The sequence below is a fragment of the Anopheles coustani genome, chromosome 2 (genome assembly GCF_943734705.1).
Source record: "Anopheles coustani chromosome 2, idAnoCousDA_361_x.2, whole genome shotgun sequence".
In the NCBI taxonomy this organism is placed as follows: domain Eukaryota; kingdom Metazoa; phylum Arthropoda; class Insecta; order Diptera; family Culicidae; genus Anopheles; species Anopheles coustani.
This window is the reverse complement of record NC_071289.1, coordinates 14271027-14292663: the sequence shown is the minus strand read 5'-3', so window position 1 is coordinate 14292663 and position 21637 is coordinate 14271027. Positions and strand designations below refer to the sequence as shown.

Below are 21637 nucleotides of genomic sequence, written 5' to 3'. Positions count from 1 at the left end.
CTAGTGCCTACTTATAGCTCGTTGTTGACTTGACTATGTATGGTTTTCATTCTCTTTATTTTTGAAGGTTTCTAGGAAAACACTTTGGATTATTACTTGGAAGTCCCGAAAATATCTATAATGAATAGTTTAATTGTTGACATTAAAATGCTTGCAATGTCAAGCGATTGTAATCCGCTCGTCAAAAGTGTGCAAATGGTTCCATTATATATTCGCCCTCCAAAAGGGCTTTCCACATTCTTTGGCAGCTCCACCACGTGCACAGTATGTAAATCGTTATCAGAACCTTTCGCTCCCTCGGTGCATTAATTTTGCAACATTTAGAAACTGCTCTCGCATCAGATGCACCGCCAGCGCAGCCCGGCTATGTCGAGCGCTGGCGAAGGTTAATGAAAATCCCCCCTCCCGCGCTGAGTGCACTTTTCACGGGCTCTCACCGTTCTGCCGGAGAGATAACCGCGCATGAAGCGCACGCCTTAGAAACGAACGTTTGCAGCGCTGCATCGAGCCGGAAGGTGACGGTAACGATGCCCGAAAATTCCAATGAAGCCATTCATTCAACGTCCAACACTATCCTTCGCACTCAACCCCCCCCTCAGACGGCGACAAGAGTCACCTTTTCGCCCGGGAGTTTTCCCTGCAGGCCCGCGGTGCGAAAGGTGGTTTGAATTTGAATTTTTGATTATAATTTGTACGTGGAAATGTTTAATTTTGGCATAAATCACGTTAGCTAACTTTGACTTGACTTCGGCTTGGCCACTCCCCACTCCTCCCCACCCCTGCCCTCTCCCCATTGGTTGCGTTTGGTACAAAGCGTGCAGGCTTTTATACCGGCAAGCCGGAAAATCCGCAAACCGCCGTGTGTGTGTGCTGCACATTGAAACACGCACAATGACGCTCGCACACGTACACGGCACGGTTGGGTGCACACTCGTTTCCCACGCGTGGCACACGTACGCTCGCACACATCACGGCCACGCGGAACGAGCGATGAATTTCGAACCGGAATGCGGCCCCGAAAACCTGCCGAGCGATCCAATCCAACACCCGGGGATGCAGTTATGTGTGCACAGGGAAGTGAGAGGGAGAGAGACAGGGAGACGAACGGGGTCCTGAATGGAAAGCTCAGGTGAGATGACATATGCAATGAAAAGCCAACCCAATCTGCTGCTGCTGCTGCTGCGTCCTGGTGGCGCTGAAGCTGATGTGTAATTTTCATACCGAGATCCTCGCTGCCGGGTCCAGGACCACCACCCGGCCGGAAAAACCCCGGCAGCCTGATCTCGATGATGGCGTCCCTTCATCCGGTCGTTGAATATTTTTCGGCGAATGGATACACCGGAAACCGGAGGCTCGGGGCAGCCCTCTTCAGCTCATTGTTTGACGCTGAATGAGCGTTGTACGATAAAATCATACGTCGACGCATGAATATGTTCCACTTCCTCGGGGTGTTTGGGTGTGTGTGTGTGTGTGCCACGGACGGGTATGAGTGTTCATCATCCGAGCCAAAGTTTCTGCCAACCGAAGCGTATCAGGGGAGTGAAGTTTCATTTCGTACAACGAAATGGAACGCTGTTTTTTTTTCAAACCATACTGTTGAACCAGACTTTAGTTGAAGGCAGAAGAAATAAAAAGGCTTATCCAAAACCTTCCGAAACCGGGATTGCCTTCGGTGGCTAAAAACTCGCAATGTGAGTGTCTTTTGGGAGATTTTTGCAACAGTTTAAAAAGCTCTCTGATGAATGGCATATATTGAAAGTGGGAAAGCAAACGATCGCATCGCAAGCGTACCGCTCCATTTGTCCGTGCACCCGGTTTGGTTTTCCCGTCGGTCGGATGTAAAATACCTGTTTCCTAAGCACATGCACAACTTTTGAGCTCCATTGTGCCACAAAGAAAGGGGCTAATTAAATGTAACTTAATTGGCTATTCGGACATCGCTTATTGCAACTGTTGTCAACAAATTATGTAACAAGCAAAACTTTTATCGCATACAAAATAGAGAACAATTTTCTACATACAAATCGAGCAAAAAGTTAACGGGGGAAGACCGTTACCATAATGTGTCCGGGGGCAATTCCCCGTATCGTGCAAATCACCACCGCTCTCGTGCGAAGGTGATATAAATCTGTCTCATAAACTGGAAACATTTATGCGTTCGTCTCCCGCGTTTTTTTTCCGCCCTTCCCTTAGTCCACACCCTGTGCCACTTATCGTAATTTTTTGTGTCCTCTCCAGCCTGTAACATCGGGCATAATGGATTGAGAAATTGGAAAACGGTCGAGCGAGTTTTTCCCATTTGCCGTGTTTTCCACACACACACCTCCTGGCTGGAAGCTGGGTAATGCACATTTTTCCCACGTGCTGGCCGGTGCTGCACTAAACCGATTTATATCCCTGCTTTCTTCCTCGTTCTGCTTCCTCCCCCCCTACCCCTCCGCAAGCCACCAAAGCGTATCAATTTATTCAGATTTAATGACCAAAGCCGGGACAGTATTGAGAATTATCGGTTTTTACTGTTTGCCCAGCATACCGACCGATGCTGCCGTCTATGTGTGTCTGTGTGTGCGTGTGTGCATGGATAGAGAATAAATGTTCCATAACCGGGCCGACCCAGCACACACACACACGCATACGTTTTACCCTCCAGTGTCATCCCGGCATGCTGGGAAAATCCTTTCGGCCTTTCATCTCTCTCGTGGTCGTCGTCGTCGTCGTCGGTGTCGTAATGAACGGCGTACTGTAGTTCCCAAGCTCAGCGCCATCGGGCCAACGCCGTGGGCTGCAAAATTGTGCATAAATTGAATTTCGATACGAATTTAATTACGATAATCTGTGCTAGTGGACCGGAAGGGGGCAGACGAGCAAAAGGTCCCAATCGGAGCGAGGAGCGGACCATGCGAGCGGGTGGGTGGAAAAGAAACAACCGGACCCCCAATGCGAGTGGCCACTTTATTTCGATATATAGGCTTGTGGCGTTTATGTTTCTTGTACCGCTGATCGATATCCAATCGAAATGCTGATTCGATGTTACTCTCGCCATTCGTTCAAACCCGGGCGCCATATGGAAGCGCTCGGCGTGTCCATTTTGTGAAAGCGGATTGGATAAATGCCGATGGTTGCACTTCGGTTGCTTGACGCGCACCATCGAAGGGCCGAAAGGGGGGGAGGAAGGTTGGCCCCCGAAAAGCCCTGTCCGATTCGCTCGCTTTTTCGATTGTATGTGCTCCGTTGGGGGTGACCTGTTGCGGAACGATTTCGGATACTTTCCGGAAGCCTTTCATCGCATCGCCATTCGAGGGGGCGGGGAATTAATCTAGAATCGATAGTTGCGAAATAAGCAATCCTCTTTCACGACCTCGGGAACGGCCTTCCTCTCGGGGAAAACACTCGCGGGCCCCGGGTTAGGGGAGAAAGGTATCATTTCAAACCAAATGTGGGATTAAAGCGATGCGTTTATTCGGCGTGCACAGAGTATCGGTATAATTGTTCACCAATCTTTCCGTAGCTGTAGCCACATGTTTGTGCTGAGCTTGTGCAGAGTGCAGATACTAACCGGAATCTATTCTTTCAGCTTTCGTTGCAGCATGGATTACGTTAGTTTAGGCTGTTGCTCGCTGGCCTTCGTGCTGTACATCAACACGCTGAACGCGGGATTCGTCTACGATGACAGGTAAGCGTCAAACAAATCGCATATATCGGTCTTGATTACCTTCAATTTTGGTTTATATAGGTGAAACAAATCTTTTATTACATTATCTTACATGGGGTTTCATAATAAATAATAAGAATTATTTTTGTATTACGTGTGAAATATTTCCAAGAATATTTGACGCGGGGTTAAACAAAATTTTTTCTTCCTCTGGTCCTCAAAATAATAACCTTTCTTATGAACTTTTAAAAGCAAAACTCACAAGTTATTTTTTAATAACCGTTTTAGTTTCTTACGGGAAAACATTTTTATATCCAGGTTAATGGTTTTCAAACATAGTTCTAAATTATCCGTTACTGGCGATGTTTTATTGATTACCTATGACATTTTTTTTTATTCGTCACATAGTTACAAAACAAATTTACGTTTCTCTGCTTTCCAAGAAATGTTTGGACTTCAATTTTCTTCGAATTTCACATTCCGTGGCAGTAGTAATGTTATGATGATTGGAATATATATTTGAAACTCGTTTTCAATACAGTTACTGAGAATAGGTACAGTGTAAAAGCTAGGAAGGACATCCGTATGTCCCAGATTTCTTCGAATTTCGTACCTAGTTAAAATCAAACCACTAAACCTTACGGCCTAGATATTTTTAGACCATTTGCGAACGAACTCAACAGCATTCGAAGGAGCGGAAACGAACATTCATCCGAAATTACGCCACAAAACGACCCAATGCCGATTGGAACGGTGTGTCTGCTGGCAGATAAGTACATTAAGAAGATTTATATTCAAATAAACCGTGCTCACTTACACAGCCAAATGTGACACATAATAGATTATGCAGTGTATTATCGCAAACGCACCGCCACCCCCTCTATGGCCCCGTTCGTCTCGGGGAAGGAAAACCGCTGGCCGACTACAGCACGGTCGGCGATGGAGGAAATAGGAATCCCTTTTTCCTCGAGCCGGGACATCTTTCGTCCCTCGGCGGCGATGAAATGGTTATTATTCCATCGCTTCAGGATTATTTCTGGCCTTTCTTGCGGTTTGGCACCGACGGCGGCCCGTCCGTTTGGTAACCACAAAACCCAAACGCGATCACATGGACCTTCGGGGTGTAAGTGTGCGTATCTATGCGAGTATGTGCGCTTTCGGGTTGCGTAGGATTCAATTTATCTTCCCACACGCGGCCGAAGTAAAAGGGAAAAGGGCCCGTCAGGGTTAACCTCACCTGACAAACTGACGAGCCGGGCCTGGGGTTGTCAGACGGTGTCATCGATTTCACTTCCGAACGTGCTCGCGTACGGCTGCGAAGACGCTCAGTCAAAACAATCGTCCTCTTCGAGCACATGTGTGCATCCACGTGAGTGTGAGTAGGGGTGGGTTTTTGCCTTTCTCGCACGCACATAAATATCGAACGCCTTCGAGCTCTGGGTTATATGTGATAATGATCCTTTCGGAAGGAAAGTGAAGGAGGGGGAAGAATAGGCACCTTCCCCCACTTCGCCAGAGTTTAGTTATTCGAAACAAAACCTCCTGAAGGCCTTATGTAGATATGGAGCAATTTTCCACCTCAACTTGCAAACGACTTCCGCTACCGATTCGTTTCCGTACGCACAGAGGTAACTAACGATTATGGGGCGCTTTAAGTCGCCCTTGGTTGCCTTTTAAATCCACAACCCGTGTGCAAAGTGGTTTCCTCCATTCGACCGGAACCAGCTGCACATCGGTTTGTGTTTTTCAATCCAATAGGAAACCGAATGACACCGCTTTCCGCTTAAACATCGGCCACAAAACAAGACCCAAGAAACGCACGCGTGCGGGTAAATGGAACACAGGGTGAGGGGTTGATTAACGGAAGGACAATCTGCACACTAATTCCCCCGGCTCGGAGGACCCACTGCTACGGCGGTAGTGTGTTCGTGTGTTCAACACCTCGGCTCCGTCGGAAGGCCGGAAGTGATTTGTTTGGTGGAAAGTGAATTTGTAATTGTCGGTAATTTTCTTGTCGGTTAGAGTGAATATCCGATTCTTGAAACAGGGGGTTGAACAAGGGAGTCGGGGGTGCGTGTAGCCTGGCGGTGGCAACAACTGGCCAGCGGCGGTGAGATATTGGAGACATTATCGGCAGCCGAATCTGGGAACACGTAACGAGGTGCTACGAACACCGAATTCTCCCGACGAATCCGACAGCACTTTGACCCTGCGGGTAATTATGTACACGCTATCTTTCGTCACTTTCGCGCCTTCGAGCGGGGGGGGGGGGGAGGTTGGCAATGGTCCTGAAGGGAGGAATGAGCGAGAAACGCTGTGGGAATAAGGATGAGAATTTATTGATTGGTACCACAGTGATTACCTTCCAGCAATACAACAGGACACATTCTGCGGGTGATTCTCGGAAACAGTTTTGTAAATAGCCCTTTCCGGAGGCTTTCCCATTTAATGAAAGCAGTGCTTAGCTTGGGGAAAACTATGTTTTAGACAAACATAATAAATAGGTATACAGAATGTTAGTAATAATTACCAGTGTTAAATTCTCAGAAAACCTTCATAAAACCATCTCATCTGCTGAACATTTTCCATGATGCATGATTGTTACCAAGAATTTTCTCCTCACGTTACATGAATGAATCTTCATTTTAGACGCAACCATTCTATATAGGACGCTAGCATGAAGTACCGTCCAGCAGCCATCGTATCGGGCGTCAATGGATCGACCTGCAATGCGGAGTTTCCGGGAAAAAAGCCCACACCCTAACGAACGGGTTGGTCAATTTCTGCCGGGCGACCGAAAGAAAGGCGTGCTCGTTACGCCAGATGAAAAGGAAACTTTTTCACCGCCCGATTAGAACAAACGTGTGGCGCTGAGAGGACGTGGTCGTGCTTCTCTCGACGACTAATTAATGACGCATGCGAGCAATATGAAACCTTCCCAGCGGGAAGTCCGACACCAGCCCATCCGCTGTGATGATGATGATGACTATGATGAGGATGAGGATGAGGATGCTGACGGGGATGGGATCATACTGCAGTGTAGAATGGCTGGTGTTCGGGAAAAAAGGATCTGATTAATCGCCATAGGATGCTTTTTGATGGCTGTTATAATGGGCTATCGGATGGCTTGCGTTTGTGGTGAAAAAACGGGCATATTCGTTACCATATTGTTAGGAGTTTCATAATGCGGTACAAATATGAACCCCCGAGGTAGCTTGTTTTCAACATCTCTGAAAATGGTTCAAATTTGTTGATGAGTCTTTAATAATGCCAGTCTGGAAGCTTATTAAGCATGTTGTAGAAATATTTCGCTGATATATGAATATCGTAATTTAAAAAGGGGTAATTATTTTTGTGTAGGAATCTTTGTTGGAACAGATTCATTTAATATAAATTAGTTTGTTTTAAACATTTTCCTTAAAAATATTGTTCACTTTTAACCCTTGCCTTAACATTTTTATTTGGGTACAGTAAAAGATATAATCTGAAAAGTTAAGCATTAAAATACATGTTTTGCAATTTTCAGCTATTTAAAATCTTTTCAATCGCCAAAAAAGGGGGAAAACGTTTTCCGTGTAGTAACAAAATATATTTTACGATCTTTTGTGACCAGTTCAATACGGCAACTCTTTCTATAACGTATGCTTCAAACTTTTCTGTGCCATCTGCTGCAAGAAAAGTACATGCGACCCGGCCAAATACACCTGTCTAGCTATTTTGATCAAATTCCTCACTCGATGTGCACTCACATTCCACGAGGTACTGGGCGTCTCCATCGGACGGTCACGAACCGTTTTTCCGGCTGTTTCGCCTGCTGATTGCAGCTCGCAGGTGGAATTCCGTAATAGAGCTACCAGACACACCGGTCGGTGCTGAACATTTAGTGCTACTCCGTCTTGTCACTCACCTTTATTCCGAAACTCTAGCAACTCTTCCCCGCCGCTCGAATCCGGCAAGGAAAAATACACATGTCGGCATTGGGGCACGGGCAAGGGGAATGTGCTGCGCCACGGCCCTCGGTAGTCAAGCATCGAACGAACGTGGCTCTTTGTTTTGTGTCGGTTCTTTCAACATTGATAAACTATTCAATTGAACATGGAAGGAATGTATCAGCGAGCACAAATCAAACGAAAAACGACCGAACCGGAAGGGTGCGCGACCATCCACTCCAAGGGTAGGGGGGAAGGGTTGGAGTTTTGGACAAGGAAAAAAGTGACCAATTGAATCACTGCTCCCGGTAGGGGCTGTATGAGCGAAGCCAGCGCCCGACGGTTCACTCAAAGGGGTATCGGGCCGACGTGAACGTTTAGCGAGCCGATGTTTTCGGGGAAAGGACCACCGGGTGAGGGTCGTTGGACGAACATGACAAGCCCGTGTACACCGTGCTTCGCCGGAGAACGCGTGTCCCGCCGTGGCTCGTGTCGGAAACAGTGGAAATAAAGCAGTAACAGTTGGAGACACGGAATGGGAAAATTGAGCGCAACGGATCGGTTGTTCTACACAACATGATTCGAATAATGATGATAAAATGTTTCGGCATTCCATTTGTGTGTTTATGCGCCCTTGCATGTGTGTGTGTATGGCTGCGTTAGTCAGCTTTGGCAGCTCGCTCATAAATCATCCACCTGCTCGATTATTAACCAACTGACGATAAACACATTTACCTGTGATTGACGGAGAATTGTTTGCGGGTGGAAGAGAACAGAAAAATGTATCAGGAAAAACGGTAGCCACATGATAAGGAGGCTCCCTGACATTGTTCGAACTAGGATCAATTTGTATTGAACGAGCCACAATGTAGAGTAAAGAAAAAAAGCAACGGGTTTGATTGGGAATGGATTTGAGGGAGAACATGAGAATAATGTACGATGTAATGGGGAAACAATTTGTCGAATAAATATTGCAAGAAACGCTAGGATAGTATCGCTTGTTGAAGAATGAAGAGTGATTTATTTTGGTGTATGATAATTTAATAATGGTGCACTATCATGACGGGCAGTTAGTAAAACCTTTAATTGGTACAATATTTTCAAGATAATTACGAGAATTCTTGCTTTCTGTGTTTTATTAAACTGTAAAATTTTCACATATTTTCACACATCACAAACATGTTATTAATTTTCAATCATACACTGAAGTATACCATATTCTATCACATCCTCTGCATCAACATGTGGCTTGTCATTTATTCCCCATTTTCTAAATTACTTCTTCATTCTCGTCCCTTATTTGAGACCGACAAAGTTCGTTGGTATGAAAAATTAACCTCATGATTTTAAAGACGCTTTTCTGCTTGAGTCCCTTCACGGGTTGGCATCGATTTTTCCCTTTCTCCCGACTCCTAAATCCATTCTCACTGCAAGAAAAACACACACGCCCCTGGTCTGTGATCATCAGGCAGACAGTCACAAGGCGTTGTTTGTTCCGAGCTCGCAAATCAAGAAAAGCTTCACCAGTCCCGGAGACGACCGGGTTTGAGAAAAACGAAAGCAGACACGCGGTGGAGTTCTTTTCCCGCGCGACGGTGTGGGTTCGTTGGTTTCGGTGTGGTTCCATCGTACGACCACGAACATTACCGCCAAGCAACGATCCGGGTGACTTCTTCCTTTCGTCTACGGTGGCGCAGTATTATTCTCCTATAAAAGCAATCTAATGACAATGATTGATGAAAATTATGATCTAATGCTACCGAGGGGGGTTTTCCGGGCTCCGTTTGGAGGGTGGGGGTTTCCGAATGAAATATGTTTTGTGGTATTTTCGGTGCGGTATTTCCATGCCTTGCGGTGTACCGTGCATCGACCGATGGATTCTTCCATTTCCGCCCCGGGTTTGCGATGGAATGCGGGAAAAGAATGGAAAAGAGTGGAAAACCGTCCGTTGCCCCACGAAACGGTACGGTTGTCCAAATTAATAACGAACCCGATACCGGCGGCGGGTATCTCGATATCACCGAGCGATTTATTTCGAGATCGGAGCGAACGGAATTCGCTGCATGACGGGTTGGCATTTCGGGAAATCGGCGGTTGTGTTTTCTTGGGCCCCCTCCCCCTCACGAATTTTGCCAAACCTCCCAACCAACCGCCCATGACTGAAAGCGGTCGTTTTGTCGTGGTTGTAACAACTTCTCCGATCGTATCTGGCGCACCGGCCTCGGAGGAGGTCATTTGTCAGGAAATGGTCGTCTCCTGTCGGAAAAACTGAACCGCTGCATTCAGCCCCCTCCCGCTCGGTCGGAAAAGGGGCGCGCGATGGGAAAAGAAAGAGGCAACGTTGGGCCTGCTGCTGAAAGTGATCGTAAAAGTGATTTTATTGACCGATACGCCGAGTTGGCTATTAATTCCTGACTCGCATAGTTCATACCCCCGAGATAAGGTTCCCGGCCTGGGGCCGAGTCCGGTTGTCGTCGGGTTCGTTCGGTCCGGAAATAGCGCACGGTTTCCGCCATTCCATTCCGATCCGGCGGATGGCGAAGAAAATCGAACCCTCACGCAACCGATTTGGCCACATTTCCCGGCCGGCCGGTGACCCACATACATGCGGGCACTGGTACACACACACACACAGGCAACGAAGGCATAGTTTCTGCTCCGTCAAGCGATCAACAGTTTTTTCGATAGCAACAGTTGCTATTTCCGGCACCGGCGCCGATTCAAACCGCGGACGGAAGGCACGCAATGGTGCACGAAAGGTGCGTTATGGAAGCCTTATGGCGAGATGGCGGCTCTTGCGTATTTCTTACCATGTGCGGATGGAGATATTCATATGGTGTCATTCGGTGGCATGACGATACATCTGATTTATGAAGTGTTGTGAATGCATTGCAATTGATTCCATACATCAATGTGGGATAGAAGGGTTTTTTTATCGATTTATTTCCGTCGATCTATAAAAACAAATAGGAAGGTAGAAAAATTTAAAAGTTGCCAAAAACTCAAAATGTGCTAATATCTACACATCTATGGGACTGATTTATGTATTCAAGTCTTACAACGAATTATTCATATTGTTGTTTGAAATGAACAAGGATCATTGCTGAAGTAAAGTGCTTAATGTATACGAACTTAAGGAATGTTGATATAACTGAAAGGTATTACAAACTATCTGTACTATTTGTATTGTCAAAATATTTTAAAATAAGAGCAAAATTCATTCTATTTTAATACATTCTATTTTACCATTTATTCTTTCTCCCCGTTCACTTGCAATGCAAAATGAGCTCAAACTGAACTGATAATCGAATCCAAACGTTTATTGAAACAAACGGCATTAATAAATACGATTAACTTTTCTGAGTGCACGCATAATTTTGCAATACAGATAACATGATATTTTTTTATCGCCATTAAACCGTTTTTATTTGATCCTGATCTGCTATCGTGGTTATTTGACAAGTTCTGTTGGGTTACAAACGACGAACTGAACAACCAAACAGTTTAATCCCGCTGTCCGTAATCTGGATCAACTTTCAAACCGACCAAATCAGATAATTATTTATACAAAAATATTTACCACCATTTCTCTGCCGTTCCCAAGCCCTGGAGCATTTCAAAGTTCGTCCCCATCCGCCCACCGCGTCACAAATTTGTCTGATCTCTTTGTCGTACTTACTCATCCCAACGCCAGCGCGCAGATTAACGGACCGTAATGTGGCGCAGATTAGCAGCCGGCGGGTGCCGGTGTCGATTCCGAAAAAAAAGCCCCACCACCGGATCGACACCTCCCGCCCGGCGGAAAATGGAGTAAAATGAGGGACGGAAATGAAGACTAAACTGACCCAAGTTCGTCCATTTAACGCCGGCCACCACCTCCTCCGCAGCGGGCGAAAGAGGTCTTATCTTAATCGATTTAATGTGGTCAATTTATTTGTAGCCCCAGCCCGTCCGTGCGTTTCCGGCTCTGTCCCCCCCCATCCCCCGGTGGTGCCTCACTTAGGTCACGTTTCTTTCCCATTTGTCCCCGCCCGAAGACGGCCAACCATCGACGTCGATCGGCAACCGTCGCTAAGGACCGTTAATTCCCTGTGTAATCTCGACGAGATTAAGCACAAACACTTAATTCCGTCAGGAGTTTTGGCCGCGTGTTGTGCCGTTTGTTGTTTCAGGCGCAATTTACACTTGGCAGAGTTCACGCGCTGATGGCGATTCCGGTTTCCGTTTCATTTCGGATTCGTTTGTGCGCCGTTTCGTATCGAACCACTATTTCGCCCCCTCCGACGGTGGAAAACTCCTGCTAAATGGCTCCGGCCGATTCCGGCACCATTTTTGCTGAAAGCCCATCTCTTTGGGAAGACAAATATTTGCTCAGAACCGCTAATCAAAACGAACACCGTCCCTCCCCGGTGGCGCCGGGCCGGGAATGCCCGTTTTGCTCGATGGAGTGTAGCCAAGTGACACACCGGCAGAAAGCGGGAAAAAGGGCAATCGGTGTGGAAAAACAAAATGATAACCAAAAAATCCCCTGATTTGTCGATGTCTCGAATCGAGGGGTTGTACGCCGCCGATGGTTGGCGGCTTATGAGTGTCAAGAAAAGAGAATTAAATCCTAATTAAATCAAATCGTATCCGATCGAAGAAAATGATCTACGAAAGCAAACGAGAGGGTCTTGGGATGATGAAATTTAGTTGCCGTGGAAGCCATTATTTATTTACCTTTTGCTTTTTATGACCTTTGATGTGCGTAACAATTTATCTTCTTGTGTTACGATATGCCGACGGAAAGAAAATCGAATTTTTATCCAATTCTGATGATTCTTTCTGATGAGCACGCCCTTGTAATAGGTTAACAAGCCATCTGGAAACATGAAATGTATGAAACAATGTTCATCAAAGGCAGTCACTACAGAGATAAGGATGACTATAGGACCTGCTTTTATACTGCCTTTTTTATTTTTGCTGGTTCGCTTCAACGTGTCGATCAAATACGAGTAAAACTCCCTGCCTAACAGAAATGCACAGTGATTGTTTATTTGTAAGGCAACCGAAGTGTGACAAAAATCCACCACTTTCCAAACATAAATTGCTGTCCCGATATGACGCGGGTAATCGAGCGGATTAATCTAGTGTGATAAAACCATCATCAAATCAACATGACCATGAGCAATTCTAATCGTCTCGCTTCCGGTCGAATTGTGAAATGACTCGTCATCCTTATCTCCGAGTCTATCTCGTCATACACGAGTTCCGAATCGTTCCGGTCAAGCTTAAAGGTACTCGTGGGCCATCGGACGTGAAAAGACCAGGGCAAACGGGGAAGTGAAAAAGTAGCACGAACCAACTCATCCACGTTTACGGCCCGATCTTCTCGTCTTTGCAGTTCACCTTTTCATGTGCTCGAACTGGGAAACTTTTCGTGTGTCACGAGTTTATGCATGGTCATGATATTTTATTCCGTCCCTTGTTTCGCATTGTGTCCACGGTGTCAATGAAACCGTCGAAACCGTAGCTGTTGGTGCCGAATATTTCTTGCTTTGGTTTTCCGGAAAGAAAAGAAGTCCAGAACAAAACAAAACCTGCACAATAACGTGCTCTTCCCCTCCCTTTGCTAGGGGCGGGAGATAGCAATCTGGGCGATGGTATGCGTGTCGGCCGGGCAGGCGTGCAAGGGGGAATCCTTAGCGGGCTTTAGCGTTCTAGTCAAGCGTAACCTCGCCCCCGCTTGCCGCTAAGCTCTCTTGCGACCAGCCGGAAAAACCGCAAACGCCACCAAGGTACCAGCAAGGAGGCAGGGCGCACCAGCACACGCGTGCCCTGCCTTACCCTGCCGTGACGAAGCCATTTTTCCCTTTATGTCGACGGTACGAATTGCTAAACGAGCGGGAAAAAATTACCTTCAATGAAGGCCTCCCAAAAGGGAAAGTCAAAAAACGGGGGAAGGAAAACACCAGCCAGAAACGACAAAAGTAATGGAGGAATATTTTCCGGTGGATTCTAAGGCGCGTTTCGTAATGCTTTCCGATGGTGACGCTGGTGATCGATAGTGACAATGAACGTTTGGTGCTTAGTCTACCCGAACAAAGAGTTTTATACACCTTCAACATTCTTAGGAATGCTTCATGATGTCATATTGTTTCTATAAAATATGCTGGATTCTCACTTTACGAACAAAAGGGCTTCTATTGTCATGTAAAAATTGAGGAAAACTGTATTCTTCCAAAATAATTGTTTTCTGTTACATTACAAAAATAATAAAATTATCATCCTTCGATCCTTCGAAAATTATCAGGTTACATGCATTCCACACACTTATTCACTACGTGAGTCTTATTTATATTCTTGGAAAAAAAGCTAAAATACATTCTTATGTTTTGGTTTCTCTTTTCTCCATTCCGTGTTCGAACAACGTATCTCATTTGGGTGAACCTCAGAGCGTAAAAATGAAATGACCGTTACAAGCACTTTCTATCGAAGGAATAGCTTTTACCCAAGCGTATCGTGTTTGTAACCTTCGGATAAGGCATGAAATCATTAAGCCAAACACTATTGCTTTGTCGATGGTTCCAGACGTGCCAGATGGAGAGAAGAGTAGAAAAAAAGGCCGAAGGACGTCGAGAAACGTTAAAGTTGAGTCGTTGTGAAACTTTATTTGCTAACGAGCGGTGCGAAGTTTTTGCCTGCGGTTTATGTTGAGAGTTCTTCAGTTTCGACTCTTCGAACGCCGCTTGTTGCTTCGGTAGCCACACTAAGATCGGTTTTTATGAGCTTTTGGGAGTTTGTTTTTCCGACCAGAGTGGTTCGATTTCGCTATCGAGTTTTGTAGAAAGGTTTACTTGTACGAGTACCAACTTAATATTGACATTTCAGGAAAACTGTTCTGTTGCATAATCATTTGGTCAAAAATAACAATATCGTTTGCTGTCTCTAATTTTCCCAACAGTTTATAACCATCTAGCCTAGTGTCCAATATTGTGTGGTAAATTATCTCTTGTTTCTCCTGCTGGAGGTAAATAGCATGTTGGGTGATTTCACGCCGGCAACAGGAAACCCCACATTAAATAAAACCTCATTTTTGTCCGTGCACTTTTTACGAGCACCGAAAACAAAATTAAACCCCACCCCGCCCCGGGTGGCTTCGGCTGGGAGGGCAAAGGTGAAAACATGGCACTGCTTGCTTATTACCTGTGCCTGTCTAATGCAGTCCTCCGGGAGTCCTTCATCCACCGCCCGAAGTTAATGGCATTGCCAATTTCGGTAAAATAACAGGATTTAATTAAATTTTTTCCAACCACCACCCTCGCGCCTTTCCCGCTTTCCCGCAGTGTGGTGGTGGTGGTGGGCTTCGCCACTCCGGAGACCAACAGATTCTAATTTAAATTCGTGCCTTCGGGTGGCACATCGACGCGAATGGTGTCCTCCGTGAGAGTTGCTACCCCGTTCCGGGGCGAAAGGAAGTGCTCGAGCTGCGCACTCACTTCGTTTGGGTGTCTCCGTAACAGTTCGAATCTTGCGCAACGAGTACCGAAGGCCGGAAGGAGTGTACAAAGTAGCGGCATCAGGCACACTAACGAATTGTTTTGCATTCCTCCCTGTTCAAGCCGTGTCTTCGGCTTTCCCGTGTTCCCTTTTTCGTGCCGTGCCAGCACGTGCGCAGCGGACCGTTTGCCACAAACTGCAGCCCGAAGGGTGCGAGATTTTGTGTTTCCTGTCTTGCGGTATTGACACCCCTGCGAAAGGTTGTTCCGGTAAGTGAAGGGTTTGGTAGAGCTGAGGGGATACCAGGAGTCAGAGCGGGGATGGGTTTGTTAGGGTGCTTGGCAGGCGTCAATGATTATCCACCCTCTTCCCCCTCCGGGGGCCAACATTACACATCCCAACATACCCGCCTCCCTCCGAACCTGCCCTAAAGTACTCTCTGAAAATCTGATAATATCCTCAAAGTAATCACCTTCAGCCAGCACCGACCCGAGCCGCCTGCAGCTCGATCAGCAGAAGAAAAGCGAAAAGCCTTTTCCCGCCTGCCTTTCCTCGTCGGTTCCGTTTCACAAGGTTCCAGCTCAGCGTTTCTGCATTTCAATAAAGTTCACCGTCGGGAAAATCCTTTCGCCGAAGCACCGGTGGCAGGTAGGCCGGGAGGAAGTAGAGGCTGGGGGGCATATGGCCTCGGTAGAAACAGTGGTACACCCTCGAACGCCTCTCACAATGTAGCGAGGCAGGCACAAACATTCCTCCATAAACAGGACTTTCCCAAGTAAAGCGGCATCCGTTGGCAAACCACGAGTCAGACACTCCCTTCGCAAGCGGTTCGTGTGTTTTTCAGCGTGCATTTTCGACCTGCTCGAAGATCGGGTTTCCTTTCGCCCAGAAGATGCCAGCGAACAACCTTTCCATGGCGCAGTTTATGCAATGTAAGCCGAAAACCCGAAACGTTTCATAAAGTTGAAAGATAACAATCATTTGATTATGATTACGCTTCGTGTCTCGCTGTCTCTGGCGCGAGGGGTGTCAAGGTGGATATTTGCAGCGCTTGTAACATTCACCACCGGGCTGCACTGATAATGGTTTTCAAATGGCAGTTTTTTTTTCTCTCTTCAAATCGACCTTCTATCCATTTCAAAATCCTTTATCGAGCCCTCGAAAGAAGTCGCTCGACATTTTCTTCAGACGTTGGAATTTCCATACCTGCAAGACGCTGGTGTAATCGACGCGACCGAGTTTGCTTTCCACCGCCGGGGGAGGGAAATTGAAACCACAGAAAAATCGCTTTCCATCAGCGCGAAACTAGAAGAAGGCGCTTTGGAAGCATTTTCGCTACGTACACAAGCGGCTCAGGTTACATTATTGTCGGCGGTGAAGCGACGGGGTTTTGAACGGTTATTTTGTGTGCCGGGCGCTGGTCGTCGTCGTCGTTTGCTTTACATTTCTGTGGGTGTTTTATGGTTAGCACCGCTTTCACTTTGCAACCGCTTCGAATTTCCCTGTCAGCTCGCGTCGGTGGATGGATCTACGATTGTTGTCGTTTCGTCAGGACGTTGTTTGAAAAATATCAATAGCCACGAACCGCTTTGCCGGTGGCTACGGCGTTTCGGGGACGCATCGCTTACAACGGCGGTGTCCTTTTCCCAGCCGGGTTTCTTTAGACTTCCCGCACCGAAATGTTTGGTGAATGCGGCCGGATCTATTTGTCACGGTAACCCTTTTTCCATGCCGCAGGGGAAAGGCCGGTGGGGCTGAAGAAAGTCAACTTTGTAATCAATACGGCGTTTTGGTTTGGCAAGCAAACGCAGCGAAACCGATGTGCTTGGTTTTGTGGGTTTTCGGCGGGGTTGGGTTTGTTTGATGGAGGAGGAGAAGAGATACCTCTGTTTCATTTCTTAGAAAAACCCTTCGCAACTGGATTGGTTGTTTTTTCTTTTTAAATGAAGGAATTCGAATCAATAATCGAATGCATAAAATGTAAAATGGTTTATCTTTGAATGAAAAATATGAAACAAAAGTATAACTAACACGTTATCTAACCAATTATTTTTTGTTTTATTTCAGGTAATTTCTACGTCCTCTAAACACTCACATTATCTTCCAAAGAAGTTGTATTCAGCGTAAGTACAACAAAATGCTTCAATTCGAACGATAAAGAAATGTCTGATTATCCTTTAACCGCAACGTAAAGCTGCACGCATATTTTGGCCAAATCCCTGTCCCGATAGACTTGATCCGCGTTGTGAATAGAAAATGACAAAAAGCTGCGGAAAAGCGGAATGGAGAAACATTTCCCAAACGATTGCACTGTATATTTATACCACAGCGATAAGGTCTTCCACCTGCCCATGGCCAGCGAAAGGATAATGGCTTTCGGGACGAGGAAAATGACACAGAGCAAGCAGAGAGAGAGATGACGATTGACACATACAGGAAAAAAAACCCTTAGAAAAGGAAAACAAGGGAACAACAAAAAATGATCATCATTTTTATGACATCGGAGCGGTAATGGCATCGCGAAAAATCACGCCAGTCGTAATTTGCCGGTTCATGGTTCGCTGGCCCCACTCCGCGGCGTTCGGCGTTGGTTTTGTTTTTCCACCGTGACAATTCGATTTCCGGACGCGGGGGCTTTCGGGCGTGTGGCGCCGCATGTGGTACGTGCGATATTTGGGGCCAGTTTTGTGCGAACGACATCCACATGCATATATGAATAGTCGTGCGTCAGCCGGCGCTTATCATTATTATTCCAACATGCATTCGCGTAGATTGACAGCTTAAATAAACGATCCACGTGCGATGTGGACCACGATCTGCTACGACCCACCCGCAGCATACCCTTCCAACCCCCTCCTCGTCGCAGTGTTCGTGGGCTCAAAGTTATGCCGCTGGTTGAAGCTGAAGGGCGTAAAAACAGCCGGGACAAAAACTGTCACAATCTCCCATCACGATGACGCTGCGACACGATGCGACACGGGCACACTCAAGTCTGCAACAAAAAGGAGAAAAAACATGGAAAAGAAAAGCCCAAACAAAAAATAAACTTTACGACCACATTCCGGGCCGATCGGAAGCGGCACGCAGCCACGCATGCCATGCGGACCCCCCACCGGATCGGTTGAGGAGCGATAAAATTTCGGAATGAGTTATCCTGATGCGTCCTGCGCAGAAATCTCCCGCCCAGGCGAGGACACTGTCACTCGAACGTACAACGGCATGTCAGTCAATCGGAGCTCCGGGGTGGGGCCCGGGAGGGGACTCGGCTATCATTTCCATCAAGCTCTCCCGGCGAGCGAAACGTGAAGTTTCAATCACTTTTTGCAAATGATTTTTAGAACACGCTCATCGCCGATACGGTGACATTTTTGTGCGTAATCAAAACGCTCGCTATCGGTGATATTGAACGGTTTTATCACCCAACCGAAAACGTATCGACGGTGATAAATACTTCCAAGAGGGGGAAAGATACCATGCTTTAACGAACTCGTCGAACTGCACTTGAAGGAATTTTTAAAGGAAATGCTTCGTTTGACTGATGTGTACCGCGACGTTAACGTACTTTCATACTATTTAAGATGAAGCTACTTACTAAAATCAAATGGATTTTAATTGCGTTGAAATTAAAAAACTAAAAAGAGAACAGCCAGTCACAGTATTCTTTCTAAATACAATTGAAAACTGAATACTTTGTTAACAAATTGAAAACTTAATCTTTTACATACTTTAATTGAAAACAAGAGAAGCTAAATTTAAAATCATACTCCTCTTCCATGATAATCGGTTGAATAGGGCTATTTTCCTTTCCTTCCTATTTTTATCCACACCCCAAAAACTCAACGAAATTTTTCCGAGCTCCAGTTTTCGATTGATAAACTACATAACTTTCCAAGGGAGCCATTTGTACTAATGCTGATTGCTGTTTGTACGATCGCAATTAGCTCGAATCGCTTGTTCAACATTACGAGCAGTGTTTGTTGAGTTCACCTTGTTTCGCACCTCACCAGCAAACGTTCTCCTTCGGCCATCGGAATTTAACCGAAAGCAAAACTTAGCCAAAGCGTCCATTACCGCTCGATTAGCCTACGGAGGGAAAGGCAAATGCGCCGGTGGTCGGGACAAAGGCAAACGAAATAAAATGAAATACAACACCATAAGCTGATTGTTATGGGCACCAGCGTCGTCAACGCCGTCACTTGGAGCAATAAAACATTTTTGTAATTAACCATCGGCCATCGTTCAATGTCGCGTGGGACCGTGGTGGAGACCAGGCGAGAGTCCCTGTACCTCGGTGCAGGACAGCTAGTAAGGACATTTGGCGACCGATGATGAACAGATACCTCCGACGGACAGGATGGCTCTAGGTAAGGCAAATATTTACCGGCCACCTGCGGGAAAACCACGTTGCCATCTGTTAAGGGAAACGCTTGCTAGAAAGACTGACTTAAGTAATCCTGCTAGTGTTGATCCTTTGTATGTGTATGTGTACATAGGTTTGTGTGTTTGTGCTATCAGGTGCCAGGGCAACGTCCGAGAGCGATGAATAATTTCTTCATTAGTTAATGCGTGTCGCCCACTAGACCGGGGAGAAAACAATGTCCATTAGAACCACTACAAACGAAATTTCGCCCGGAAGCCGGTAGACATTTTTGTTTTTGTTTTAGTGCCACCTCGTGCCCAACCTCGTTCATTCGGGTAGTTCGCTAGTGTTCGGCTCCATTTCGTAGGTATGCAAACCGCTGGCATAGCGTGAGACATCCCATTTGTAAGGCATCATCCTTCGTGGTTCGTCCCCATGGGAGTCGTTATTGTGATTGTAATGTAGAATTACTATTCATAAGGTTCGGTTCGACTCGGGCTTGTATTAGGTTGCGCTGACGGACGCAAGTTACAAAAGTGTGGAAGTAAAGTTGGCTTGATTCCGAATGATGAAACTTAATCGTGCATAAAATAGAGAGGAAAATTAGGCAAACACATTTCCGAGAGGCATTATTTTCTTTAGCACCTCACTTTGTTCATTGCCTTGGATGTTGTGCTACGGCAGGCGAGATTCAATGCTCGGAAAAAGTGTGGTTTGAGAATATAGGTGGAAAACATTACAGACTCTGGAGAGAATCATTACAATAAGAGTCCTCAATGGTTAAACATTAAAACTATTTTATATCTTTTTCAAACAGAAAATAACAGTAATCATTCAATGAAAGAATGGACTTTTTATTCTATTATACTTTCGTGGAAACAGATATTTATATTAGAATTGAAGCTAAGAGGATTTTGCTCGTAATAGATTCGCAGAAAACATGATTTGTACCCCACCGTGCATTCCAAGAAACTTCCTCTATCAACATTATGATTCCATTCCCTCGGGGAAAACTTACGCTTGTTTGTAAAATTGCAGTAACTAAGGCTTCTGTTTGCGGCGTAATCAGCTTAACGGAATTTCCTCCTACTGTCCATTCGTCTATCGCATTTTTGGCTGCGCTTACATTAGGCTTACCTTTTTTAGCAGTAAAACAAAAAAAATCCTAACCACCCCCAGGTCCATTCGACAAAAGCTCGGTTTGGTTCGCGCCATCGACGGCTGATGACTTCAGCTCGTTAATCTGACGGTGGATTACATTTTGGCGTTGATTTCCCTCGAGACATGTCGGACGGATGGCACCGAATGTTGTCTCCCGAACCGAAGCGCTCAATTGGACCTTGTTCCGAGCATTTTACGCCCTGGCGTCAGGGTGAACACGTTTTGGGTGACGAATCGAAATCGAAATGTCGCCATTTTGCTCGGCTTTAGGAATCGAGCTAAGGCCATGCCGGGTGGATCGAGGATGGATCAGCCTGTTTTTATTGCTCATTTCAAACGAACACGTGGAGTGGAGTGACTTCCACTATTTCCAAGCCAATGTGCACCGTTGGCGAGGCAACGAAACAAAGCATGAAATTGTTCCAAAGTGTTAAAAGCGTTACGGATGGCTAGCTTGTTCGCTCGAAACGATAGGTAAAGTCGTAAAACTTTGAACGATGACCATCCGTTTAGTTATCGGCACTATTGGACGGTTTACACTGGCGTCCGCAAATGAGTTTGGTGCACAACACCCGGTTTTCCAAAGTACTGTTTTTACCAACAACTATAAAATCATCGAACACGTTAAACAAGGTCCAGAATTGCTGACAACTGCAAGAAAGGAAATGAAAATAACAGCTTGTGATAAACGTCGGTGTTAGCATGTTTTGGAACAAAGCTTGAAAGAATTGTGTTTGTTTAATGTTGTTTTACCAGTTGTCGGTTCTGTTAACTGAATTTCTTTTCATTTATTTTATCCGTTTGTCGTTTTTTTGTTTTGGCTATAACTATATTTGAACATTGAATTTAACACTTTGTAATGTTCTGCAAAATGCTATCGTCAAAATTTACATAAATGAGGTACAAATAATCACCGATACCATATGCTTCACACATTACACACATTACACCCCAGGGCTTATTTTTTGTGCTCGATCGACATAGATCGGCCAATAATCAAACCATAATTTACACATTTTCAGGTAAACGTAACACGTCACTACCATTTAAACAAAT

At 45.8% G+C, this 21637-nt stretch overlaps 1 protein-coding gene across 1 annotated transcript in view; it reads left to right on the top strand.

Moving 5' to 3' along the window:
• Nucleotides 1-21637, top strand: part of LOC131263162 (protein O-mannosyl-transferase TMTC2) — a 129627-nt gene that overhangs the window by 7976 nt on the left and 100014 nt on the right. Inside the window, exon 2 of the mRNA XM_058265320.1 lies at nt 3575-3673. Within this exon, the coding sequence (XP_058121303.1) occupies nt 3588-3673 (86 nt within the window). The 5' untranslated portion in view covers nt 3575-3587. The remainder of the gene's footprint in view (nt 1-3574; nt 3674-21637) is intronic.